The 13,305-nt window shown below is 37.6% G+C and overlaps 1 protein-coding gene across 3 annotated transcripts in view; it reads right to left on the bottom strand.

Annotated features, from left to right (window-relative positions):
• Nucleotides 1-13,305, bottom strand: part of COP1 (COP1 E3 ubiquitin ligase) — a 259,773-nt gene that overhangs the window by 39,413 nt on the left and 207,055 nt on the right. Inside the window, exon 19 of one of the 3 annotated variants that reach the window (XM_040446709.1) lies at nucleotides 2,489-2,742. The exons of the other annotated variants lie outside the window; for them this stretch is intronic. Coding sequence (XP_040302643.1) covers nucleotides 2,728-2,742 — 15 coding nt within the window. The 3' untranslated portion in view covers nucleotides 2,489-2,727. Of the gene's footprint in view, nucleotides 1-2,488; nucleotides 2,743-13,305 lie in introns of those variants that run through there. 3 annotated transcript variants of the gene reach the window in all.

The following is a 13,305-nucleotide window of genomic DNA, read 5'->3' as shown; positions in this document are numbered from 1 at the left end:
AGTTTTTAATAAAAAATAAAAAGATAAACCTTGGGCCTCCTAAAATAAACCAAAGTTTGGAATGTTGTGAGAAATAAAAAAACACTGTAAGCAAAGGCAACTACTACTATCTTGCTTTCCCAATCTCTACAGAGCAACTCACAAAGATACACTTGGTGTATCACAAAGCCACAGCTCTAGATACTTAGGATTTAAAACAGTAAGTTAACAAGAAGGAACTAAATCTTGAAGTCGGATTTACTTTCTATATAATCTATCCCAAAAGCTTCCAACTTCTATCAAAGTTGAAGACCTTGAAGACAGGGACGCCTGGGTGGCTCAGTCAGTTAAGAGTCCAGCTCTGACTCAGGACATGATCTCATGGTTTGTGAGTTTGAGCCCTGTTTGGGCTCTGTGCTAACAGCTCAAGGCCTGGAGCCTGCTTCAGATTCATTCATTCATTCATTCATTCATTCATTCTCTCTCTCTCTCTCTACCACTCCATCTCTCTCTCTCTCAAAAATTAAACATTAAAAAGAAAAAAAAGATGGGGGCCACCTGGGTGGTTTAGTCGGGTAAGCGTCTGACTTAAGGCCATGATGTCATGGTTCACAAGTCTGAGCGCCACATTGGGCTCGGTCTTAACAGCTCAAAGCCTGGACCCTGCTTCAGATTCTGTGCCTCCCTCTCTGCCCCTTCCCCACTTGTGTGCCCGGACACGCACGCACATGAGCACTCTCTCTCACTCATTAAATAAAAACATTTTTGTAAAAGTTAAAAACAGGGGCGCCTGGGTGGCGCAGTCGGTTAAGCGTCCGATTTCAGCCAGGTCACGATCTCGCGGTCCGTGAGTTCGAGCCCCGCGTCAGGCTCTGGGCTGATGGCTCGGAGCCTGGAGCCTGTTTCCGATTCTGTGTCTCCCTCTCTCTCTGCCCCTCCCCCGTTCATGCTCTGTCTCTCTCTGTCCCAAAAATAAATAAACGTTGAAAAAAAAAAAAAAGTTAAAAACAAAAAAGACCTGAAGACAAACATAAGCATGATAAACTGTCTATTTAATTCTCAACAGTGTGTAAAAAGTCTGGTCATTTAAATCAAATGTTTCAGATTTATTATCTGCCTTTATCTTTACCTTTTGGTTAGCTATCACAGTTCAAATAAAGAATCTTTTATCCAAGTTCATCTTATCTAGAGTAAAACAAGACTAATAAACATAGCCCCAAAATGAAATAGCTTCTTTACAGTAATTATAATAGATTGACTTTTCTTTAATCTATATAATCAAATTATTTCTATGTTCAGCAGTAATAACTTTCTCCCATCCCGGAAATACCAACGCCAACTTCTGATAGTTTATTTGAAAAAAATACATAAAATGGGATTTAAGAAATAGTGGAAATAAGGGAGATCTGAAACGCACAAAACCCTGAGTGATCACATCAACAGAGAGCTGTCATGAGAACAACAGGAATTAATGTGAGACTAGAGAAGTAAAATACAAGCATATATTTCTTTTCCTCAGATAGTATGCAAGTTTGAATTAGCAGGAAACACTTTTCTCTTAAACGATTCCTGTCCTTGGTTCATTCTGCTTTGAGTAATAACTAAGTAAAATATTCAACTAGAAAATAAATAATCATGGTATTTCATACATACATTTTAGCATATAAAACCAACTTAAGTAGTGTTCATTAAAAACTTTTAAGTCAAGGAAATGATATTCAATATTCACTCTCTGGCCTTCTACTACTTCTAATATAGAAATTTGGTAGGAACTATCCAAAGATAAACACTTAGAAACCAAAGTTAATCTCTTCCCATCTCAAAATATTTTAGACAATTTTAAGTGTGGTGGAGTATTACTGAAAAAATTATTCATATACATATTTTTTCATGTTTGTTTATTTTTGAGAGAGCGTGAGCAGGGGAGGGGTTGGGGGTGGGGGGCAGAGGATCCGAAGCAGGCTCTGTGCTGACAGCACCGAGCCAGATGGAGGGCTTGAACTTACAAACTGTGAGATCACGACCTGAGCCAAAGTCATATGCTCAACCAACTGAGCCACCCAGGCACCCCTTTTATTTTTTAAATTATAGGTTTTAATTTATAGGTTAATGGCATAATTCAGAATGCACTCTCAAATTAATATTTTTTTCTCTTATACAAGGTAAAACAAAAAAAAAACCAAAAACCAAGTAGCTTAAAGATTTCTGTCAATTCTATGTTTCAAAATTGGCATACTTTAGAAGGACAAACACTATTTCAAAAAAATTGTTTAATGAGAAAAATTGTAAAAACCATTCTAATGTAGGTCAAATTCCATTACGGTACATAAAAATTAACAATAATGATATATTTAAAATGTTGATTAGCAGACCTGCTAAATGATATTTTGTTGACTGCATTACAATATTCACTGTAAAATACCTAGTGCAACAAATGTTTTCACAGAAGCTGTCCATACAGTAGTGGACATTAAGGTTAAGGAATATTTACACTTAATGAAATTTACTTAGAGAATAAATAAATTACAGCTTTGCTTCAGTTTTCCACCACCTTCTTGATTCCTCTCTTTTCTACTTTCCCACCCCACTCTAGTCTGGACACTAAGGGAAGAGTGGAGCACTTAGGAGATGTGAGCCACAGTCTTCCTGGAAGTCAGGGTCCACGCTCAGAATCTTCTTTCCTTCCACGCCCAAGACAAGAGTTCATTCACATTGGCCCTCTTCCAGTCAGGAAAATTTTCTAAAGTGTTATAAATCATCCAGCTAGAGAAAAGAAGAAAGGAAAGGAAAGATAAAAGGAAAAAGAGAAACAGAAATGAAGAAAGAAGAGAAGAAAGAAAAAGAAGCTCTTGTGTTGTCTTCTCCGTGTTCGTTGAAGAATTCAGGATCAGAAATAGCTTAGAAGTGTGGGAAGTTAATATGTATTAAAGACTGGTGTTTTTTTAATTAAAGAAAAGAAAAAAGACTATTATCTTTTATTTGTCTCTTCCCAAGGGGATAATGGAGTAGCAAAATCTAACAGATATTAGATATTCATAATTATAATTATTACCTTGTTAGCAGATGCTATTTCTGCCTCTTGGTTACTATGTCTAACAAATCTCTTTCCAGTGGTAACATAAATCATCTGTTCCCAAACCTGAATATTCATATAATTTTCTAAGAAGGCCTGGGGAAGTTTTTAATACAAATCTCTACCATGCTTCCTTCCTTCTCCTAAATAGGGCTTCATGGGTCTAAGAATACATATGTTTTGTTTTATGTGTGTGTGTGTGTGTGTGTGTGTGTGTGTGTGTGTGTGTGTGTATTTTTAAGACCCCCAAGGTGATTCTGATAATCAGTCAGGTTTGAGCATCACTGGTATAAATATATTTTATTATAGCTGCATTCTGCACTTTCATTAGAAAGCAGAATGGCTTTTTACATGTGCTTTAGTTTTGTGCAATCTGCTGCTTTATACACAGTGTTTACTAAGTCAGAGAGGGATGCTTATCTCTTAGATAAAAACATATGAATTGGAAAAATAAATATGTTAAATCTTTTTGAAAGAAGACAAAATTGTAAAATAGTAGCAATGTTTAAAGGGAAGGAAGAACAGGCTATAAATCTAACAAAATATTAAGCTAATAATAAATACCAACTTTTGTATAGTCCCATGTACTTTAAAATTTTAATTGCTTTGAAAATTAGCAAAAGCCTGAAAGTTATCCCAAGGGGCAGACTGGTAATTATGAAATAATTATAAAGGTGCCCATGAATGCTGATGTCAGGAAAACTAGTTTTTTTAAACTGATGTAATCTTGATATTACCACTGAGTTTCAAGGGAGTCTAATAGATGTCAGAAGTTATCTCCCACCTCTACTCCAACATTTCTTTGGTTCCAAAATTAGTATTTAATTAATTATGCAACAAGAAGATAAAGGACAAGCCTGAGAGAATGTATCATTCATTACAAAAATCATATACTAATTACACATTACGTGCAAACAATTTGCTTAGTGCTAAGGATAATTAAAAATGAATGACACTAATAACAAACATTTATATAGCTCTTACTCTCTGCCAAAAGCTATTCTAAACTCTTTATGTACATTAACTTACTTTAGCTTTATAATAATCCTAAGAGATAGGTTATTATTATCATCAGCACTTTATAGATGAGGAGGGGGGTGCCTGGCTGGCTCAGTCTTTAGAGTGTGCAATTCTTAATCTCGGGATCAGAGTTCAAGCCCACAGTGGGTGTGAAGCTTACTTAAGAGAATATTTTTCTAAATACGATGAGGAAATTGAAGCAAGGGACAGTTGAGGAACTTGAGTAAGGTCACAGAGCTACTATGTGGAAAATCTGATTGAACCTAGGTGGCCTGGTTGAATAGTCTATGCTGTTGTTCAATACGGTAGGATGCCTTTTTTCAAGTTTACAGGTTAGCAGGGAATAAGAGACATGAATATAATTAATAGTACAGGTACTATATTATTCAGCAAATATTTTTTTAATGTTATTTTTTTTTAACGTTTATTTATTTTTGAGAGAGAAAGAGAGCACAAGTGGGGAAGGGGCAGGGAGAGAGGGGGACACAGAATCTGAAGCAGGCTCTGGACTCCAAGCTGACTGTTAGCACAGAGCCCAACGAGGGGCTCGAACTTACGAACCATGAGATCATAACCTAAGCCGACGTCAGATGCTGAACCAACTGAGCCACTCACGTGCTCCTATTCAGCAAATATTTTTAATGAATAGGAATCATGAAAGATTTAGGTAAAGAAAAGAAGATTCCTTAAGAATATAAGGTTTTAGTTAAAAACACTTCAAAAAAGTGTTTCACTATATTAAAGTCTTATTCGTTAGAAATAAGAATATAAAAAATGTATTTTATTTTATGACTGAAAAAGATGTTCTCACCTACTATGGCTATAACTTTGTATAGTATGGGTGATAACAGAGTTTGACAGATTCCCAAGCCAAGTTTTGCTGGACTTTGTTTCAAGGGAGGGAAATTAGGAAAATCCTTGTCCTGACATCGTTCATTTGAGAGTTACAGAAACTTCCATTATGATTCCTGTTGTTTCTGGCCACAAAAGAAAATATCCATCCTTAATAATCAATGCTTTTCCTGAGGATAGAGGATACATTTTTTAATAACTTTTGAAGAGCTGAGAAAGTGTTAGGTGTCCTTTCCAAGTATTGCCTTTTCCCATTAGATATCCATTTAGCATGGGTGACCCAAGACTAGGTAAGTATGTATGATGTGATTCAGAACTCATAAAACAATGATAAGGGCACCCTACTATCTCAGCAGGAGTTACAATGGACTTAGTATCTGCTTCCAACAAAAATATGGTGTTCCTTTAAATTGTTATCATCATTTAAGAACAGAAACAGTCATTTACATTCTTGAGTCAATTTATATTTTATTCCACTAGTTTTAAATAAGGGTCATGTCAACAGAAGGATCCACAGATACAGAACACACATAATCTCCTTACCTAACTACACTCTCTGAATAAAGTAGTGGTGATAAAAAATATGTAACAGAAATCAAGAATAAATAGTATTGTCCCAAATTTATCTTAGCTTTATAGCAGTACTTTCACAGAGGATGTAGGGTGTGGGAGATAGTGGAATAGTCCTGAATTACGAACACCAAAATGTCAAAGGACTGATTATAAAACAAGATCTCAATTGCACGGTATTTCCCTTTCAATCAAGAACTTCTATTAAAAAGGCAATTTTCAGTATGTAAGTATATAATATGTAACAATCAAAAGAATGTTTTAGAAAATTGCTTATGGAAACAATTAATTAAAAATGATTACGTACTTACGTAACAAAATATTTTCAAGATGGCAAAGATACTGGCATTACACCCCATGTTTCCATGCACCCCGTTTCTTGGTGAAAGAGCAATGCAAGGAAACTTTTCTGGGAGGCAAACTAATTTTAATCAAGTGTTAAAGGTACTCATTTTCTTTAAATGGACAAATCCTGAAGGTTCTCTTCTAAAGAACGAATTAAAAATTTAAAGATTTACTGCAAAAAAAAAATGTAAGAAGTACTCCAAGTAGTAAAGTTACATAGTAGTAAAAAGTAAACATTAATATCCTCAACAAAACAATGGTATGCCAGTTATGGTAAAACCTTAGAATAGAATAATATGCAGTCACTGGAAATACTCTTTTCAAAATACATTTAGACCTGGGAAATGTTAATGATAAAGGCAAAAGGTAAAGAAGACATGAAGAAAAAATAAAGAGTACATGGTAATATATAAAATACTCATTTTTATTAAAAACAATAGTACCCATTAAAAGAAAACAACATGAAGATTAATTACATTAAAATGTTACTATTGGTTATTTCTGGGAAAAAGTTGCAATAGACATTTTTTCCTATTTTTTTGTTTTTTATAAATTCTCTAAAGTATATATGTATTCATTTCTTTTTTTTAATGTTTATTTTTGACAGAGAGACAGAGTGGGTGAGCATGCATGAGCAAGGGTGGGGCAGAGTGAAGGGGAGAGAGAGAATCCCAAGTAGGCTCCATGCTGTCAGCCCAGAGTCCAATATGAGGCTTGACCTCAGGAACTGTGAGATCATGACCTGAGCCAAAATCAAGAGTTGAGCACTTAACCGACTGAGTCACCCAGGCACCCCACATGTATTCATTTCTAATTGTTTCTTTGAGTAATGAACTACAATAATATATAGTAAAAATCCTAAGAGATAACGTTCCAAGATGATATACTCCAGCAAAACGCTTGCCAAGGAAATTCACATTGACCCCCATACACTCTTAAAATTGCAAACATTTTTCTCTAAATGAACTCTAAATTAGTTAAAGATAATTATTTAGTTAATGAATTATTCTGACCATATCACTACTGCCTTTTAGGTATAACTACTCCTTTAAGGATTTAGAGATGTCGAAGGAAGGAAGGAAGGAAGGAAGGAAGGAAGGAAGGAAGGGAAGGAGGAAGGGAGGAAACAAAACTGATGTTAGTCCATATTAATGCCTGCCAAAAATTGTGAATAAATAGTGTATTTCAGAAAGAAAGGTTGAAAATAGATCTGACATAGACTTGATTACCAAATGGGCTTTATTAATCTAGATAATGGCTATTTCCAAGAAAAATCAGCAAATTTTATTACATCTGAACACAGGACCAAATAAATTATGGGGTACTTTTCAAAGAAGTAGAGTCAGAAAATGAACTAAAATGACAGCCTACTAAGCTCCTTGATTCTCTATATTCGAAAGTATAAAGTTGGCTGCTACCTACGGAAATGCAGCAAACCACATTTATTTCAAAGACTGTATAATCATTCACATGTAATATACTTGCATGTGCAATCCTATATGGATACAGTACACTCAAATACACAGTTTCAGAATTTACAATTGCTTCTTCAAATAAGTGGATACTAAAGTTCTTTCATTACAGCAAGTTAAACATTCGATCGATCAAGTTCTCCTCATTTATATTTAAAAAATGACCGCTGAGGAAATTAAATTCCAAAGCCTAAATAAAGGCAAAATGATCTGTGTTATTCCTAATAGTTATTTCTCACAAATTCATATTTTTTAAATATCATGAAAATTAATACTGAATTAGGCAATGCAAGTAATAAGATTTAGACCTGGGAGGAAAAATCCCAGTAATTTGATAATAATAGAACATCTTTATGTCAGTACTCTAAACTACTGAGGTTTTCTTGTTAAAATGTCTGCAAGTGAATTAAAATAATAAACTAAAAACAAATATAAAATAAACAATTCTGCATTCTTCATTAGAATAAGATAATCATTACCATTTCTATTCTTGAGAGGACCTAAGCTGCAATTTAAAAATTCTCCTAAAAAAAAGTATTTTCACTAGAGTTCAAATGAAACATCTTAAAATTCCTTTGAAAATTAAATATACTTGAGACTTCTGCATTTTAGTAAAAATGCCAGAGTCACTACTTTTGCAAGACAAAACTAAGGAACAAAGGACAGAAGAATCGGTCAGCAACCCCAAAAGTGACTGAGTAAAAGTGCTTTTAGACACAGGGAAAATACAGCAAGGAAGACAAACAGACAAAGGACAAAGCATTGTCTCTCAGATTAAAAGAAACAACATTAGAACTATTCTGTCTTGGGGCACCTGGGTGGTTCAGTCACTTAAGCACCTGACTTTGGCTCAGGTCATGATCTTGCGGTTCGTGAATTTGAGCCCCGCGTCGGGCTCTGTGCTGACACCTTAGCCGGCTTCAGATTCTGTGTCTCCCTCTCCCTCTGGCCCTCCCCCACTAATGCACGCACGGCTCTCTCTCAAAAATAAACATTAAAAAAATTAAAAAAAAAAAGAAATATTCTGTCTTTAAACAAGACTAATTAAAAGTAAAAAGTGTAATCCTAAAGCAAAACTGACAGACCACACAGCAAACAAGAAGGGGGGGAAGAAGCATGCTTGCTGTTAACTCCCATAGCACTGTGAAATAAAGGAGAAGGGATGTAATAAATGCTACAATAAAATTGACCAGTATCTTAAAAAAGGGAGGTGTAGCAAATTCTTTCCAGATTATACAAAGGTCAGTAGAAATAAAAAGAATGGGCATTATATAGGATCGTGGCTGACTGTTCAAAACAAGGCTTGGAATCACTGGTTCATTTTTATCCAGAAGTGGCCTATTTATATATACATACATGCATACATACATACATACATACATATGTATACATATACATATATACATGCATATATATATATATGTGTGTGTTATAAGAAAAAACAAGGCTAAACAGAAATTTAATCTGCAGTAAACTATCTCAAATTTTTATAAGACTGAGATATTGGGGCACTTGGGTGGCTCAGTTAAGCGTATGACTTGGCTCAGGTCATGATCTTGCAGTTCGTGAGTTCCAGCCCCGCATCGGGCTCTGTGCTGACAGCTCAGAGCCTGGAGCCTGCTTCAGAATCTGTGTCTCCCTCTCTCTCTCTGCCCCTCCCCTGCTCGCACGCTGACTTTCTTTTTCTTTCTCTCTCTCTCTCAAAAATAAAAACATTAAAAAAAATTACAGAAAAAAAATAAAATACAGAAAAAAAATAAAATAAAAAGACTGAGATACTGTCCTAAAAGAATGTATCTAATTTGTATTTATGCCTTTCCCTCTATCCTCATTGTTAATTTCAATCCCCTCTCTATTACTAAATTACTGCCATAAATAACAGAAAAGCATGTGCAATTTTTGTATGATCTTAATTGAAGAGTTTTAGGTCATTTTAGTTCATACAGTAAACTGATAAACTACTTGTACTTGTCCAAAACGTAAAAATACTTTCAAAGTTCAACTATTTTGTAGGTGTCCTTAAATTGATCTCTTTCTTTTGATCAAAATCAGGCAGAATGGAATTAAGGCACAGAAAGACAATGAAATGTTTGGCCTTTTTAGAGACAGATATTTCATATTTTTAAAAAGTAAGTAATCTAGATGAGATTAAACATGGCATTATTTTATTACACCCCAAAGCAGCTCTCTGTATTTCATTACCTCCAATTTCTTCCCTTTTTTTTTCTTAAAACCATTCTCCAATCAAGAGAGACTATACATAGTTACTCTTTCTTTCCTTCCTTATTTCTTTCTTTCTATTTTTGAGAGAGAGAGAGTGCGTGCGAGTGCACAGCAGAGGGGCAGGGGACAGAGGATCTGAAGCGCACTCTGTGTGCACACCAGAGAGCCCGATGTGGGGTTCAAACTCATGAACCATGAAATCACGACCTGAGTCGAAGGCAGATACCTCACCAGCTGAGTCACCCAGGCATCCCAATAACCACTCTAAGTCTTTGTTGACTCCTCCTCATTGCTTCAATCACTGAACACTAAAGTGCCCTCCAAAATATGGTATTCACACCACTTCCAATCTCTAATTACACTCCCTTGTGGAGATACACCCAATTTCTTGGCTTAAACGTCATATGCTGACAGCTACCAATTTCTGTCTCTGGCCCCACAATCTGCTGTGAACTCCAAACTTGGTATATTTACTTATATACCAAGTATATACCGGGTATATTTACCTTATATACTTATAAGGCAAATACATCTCAAACTTAGCATCTCCACTTGGTATTTTTAGTAACTTAAACCCAGCCAGTCTATTCTCCTCTAAGACACTTCCTCTGGTGGCCTTCTCCTCAATTACTGGCAACTCCACTCTTAAAGTTACTGGGGGGAAAAACAAAACTCAGTGTCATCCTACACTTTTTCTCTTTCACTCTCCATGTGACATTTATTGGCTCCACATTCAAAATATGTACAGGATCTGACTGCTTCTCATTAGCATACCACTATTTGACCTTACCTGGAATTGCCAACAGCCTTCCTGCCTCCATTCCTGACATCTCATAGTCTATTCTCTAGAATATAGCCAAACCAATTTTTAAAAACGTTAAGTCAGATTGTATCATTTCTTTGCTCAAAATCTTACAATGGCTTCCAACTCACAACCGGTAAAAGCCAAAGTCCGGGCTTTGGTAAACAGTGCTCTGTTGAAATGGTTCTTCTTCACCACTCTGAAATAGACTGCTCCCCAGCCAGCTCACTGCAGTGAGGCAATGCTTGTCTTCTCTCTGTTCCCTGAATAGTCATCACTTTCTGAACTTCCAGGCCTCTGAACTGTTTACTCCACCTGAAATACTCTTCCACATTTAAATGTGGATTACATCTTCATGTCCTAGTCTTTGCTCTACTTCAGCTACTCAGGCAATTCTGTTGCCACCGCTGAGAACTACAACTCCCTCTCCCAGGCCTCTCTGACCCAGCCTCCCACTTGGTTTTTCTCCCAGTCATTTGTCACCTTCTAATATAATAACTTATTTATTTTGTTTTTTGTCTCCTCCGGCACATAAAATTTTAAGTCTCCTAAGAGGGCCAGAATTTCTCTTACAGTCTTGTTCAAATTTATCTTCCCTATCTAGAACTGTGACTGCACATAATAAATATCTGTTGAATAAATAAACAAGAGTCTCTCACACTTTCTGCCTCATCTAAAATAAGGAAACAAAGTTATTTTTTGTGCCTAATCAAAGTGGCTATTCTATAAAAATCAAACTTAAAATAAATCTGGGCTGAAAACGAAGTGAGTTACAGAACTTTTCTGGTCTAGGTAGCACACTTTAAAAACTTACTTAAAGGAGATTTTTCAAAATGGCGGCCCACATGAGGACAAGTATGCAGAGATGGCGGGGCTGTGCAAGTACCTGCAGGAGCCCACCGGAAGGATCTTCATTCTGAGATGGTTCTAACCTCAAGTACCTTCCCATCACTTTCCTGTATTACTCAACCTGACCTCAGAGAGCACATTTATAGGAGGGAAGATGGCGGGGTAGGAGGACGCTGGGCTCACCTCGTCCTGCTGATCACTTAGATTCCACCCACATCTGCCTAAATAACCCAGAAAACTGCCAGAGACTAGCAGAACGGACTCTCCGGAGCCAAGCGTAGACAAGACGCCCACGAAGAGGGTAGGAAGGGCACAGAGGCGGTGTGCGCTACACAGACTGGCAGGAGGGAGCCGGGGTAGTGGAGGGGCAGCCCGTCTGGCAACACCGAACCCCCGAGTCTAACTTGCAAAAGCGGAGGGGCCAGATTGCATAAGTTCTGACAGCCAGCAGGTCTTAACAACCTGCTGTTATAAGTCAACAGCTCTGCTCGGAGAGCAGGAGGGCGAGAGGACACCAGGAGGGAGAGGTGTTGAGCCCCGGATGACAGAGCTCAGCTCTGCAGGGAACAAAGGCGCTGGCCAGTGCCATCTCCCTCGCCCATCCCCCAGCCGAAATCCCAAAGGGAACCAGTTCCCATCACCAAACTTGCTTGCACCACGCACCCAACGCTGTGCTCCTGTGGATCTAGCCCTCCGACGAGTCAGCCTCCCTCCCAGTGCTGCAGGGCCCCTCCCGCAGGGGACCACCAACAGCAAAGCGAGCTGAGCCTGCCCCTCCCTGTGCACCTTGTGGATCCACCCCGCCTAATATGCCAGATCCCATCGAAGCAGCACCACAAGCCTGGCAGTGTGCAAGTAGCCCAGACAGGGGCCACACCACTCCACAGTGAGTCCTGCCCCTGGAAGAAGGGAAGATAAGGTACATACCAGTCTGACTGTGGCCCCAGCGGTGGGCTGGGGACAGACAGCAGGTCTTACTGTGGCCCCACCCACCAACACAAGTTACTCCAGACAGCACAGGAAAGTGCCCCACAGTTCCGCGCCACCTCAGGGAGTACGCAAAATGACAAAATGGAAGAATTCTCAAAAGAAACTCCAGGAAGTAGCGACAGCTAACAAATTGATCAAAAACGATTTAAGCAATATAACGGAACAAGAATTTAGAATAATAGTCATAAAATTAATCGCTGGGCTTGTAAAAAGTACAGAGGACAGCAGAGAATCTATTGCTACAGAGATCAAGGGACTAAGAAATAGTCATGAGGAGCTTAAAAATGTTATAAATGAGGTCCAAAATAAAATGGAGGCGACCACAGCACAGATTGAAGAGGCAGAGGAGAGAATAGGTGAATTAGAAGATAAAATTATAGAAAAAGAGGAAGCTGAGAAAAAGATTAAAAAATCCAGGAGGATGAGGGGAGAATTAGAGAACTAAGTGATGCAATCAAACGGAACAATATCCGTATAATAGGAATTCCAGAAGAGGAAGAGAGAGAGAGAGGGGCTGAAGGTGTACTTGAACAAATCATAGCTGAGAACTTCCCTGGTCTGGGGAAGGAAAAGTGCATTGAAATCCAAGAGGCACAGAGAACTCCCTTCAGATGTAACTTGAATCGATCTTCTGCACGACATGTCTAGTGAAACTGGCAAAATACAAGGATAAATAGAAAATTTTGAAAGCAGCTAGGGATAAACAGGCTCTAACCTACAAAGGGAGACCCATAAGACTAGTGGCAGACCTATCTACTGAAACTTGGCAGGCCAGAAAGGGATGGCAGGAAATCTTCAATGTGATAAACCGAAAAAATATGCAGCCGAGAATCCTTTATCCAGCAAGTCCGTCATTCAGAATAGAAGGAGAGATAAATGTCTTCCTAAACAAACAAAAACTGAAGGAATTCATCACCACTAAACCAGCCCCACAAGAACTTACTTAACGCTTATCCTATAAACTACAATATGCATCCTCTTCAGTCTAGTATTAATTAGCTTTTTCTTTTTTTTACCTCCTTCCCTGACAAGGCAAAGACCTGAGAACACCCTAATTACATTTATCCTTCTGCCTTATGTTATTACTGTCAAATATTTAATTCTATGTGCTTATTGGCTTTAATAACAAG

This window comes from Herpailurus yagouaroundi, unplaced genomic scaffold (assembly GCF_014898765.1).
Source record: "Herpailurus yagouaroundi ecotype Mexico unplaced genomic scaffold, PumYag 195, whole genome shotgun sequence".
Classification (NCBI taxonomy): Eukaryota; Metazoa; Chordata; class Mammalia; order Carnivora; family Felidae; genus Herpailurus; species Herpailurus yagouaroundi.
This window is presented reverse-complemented; position numbering and strand designations above follow the sequence as displayed.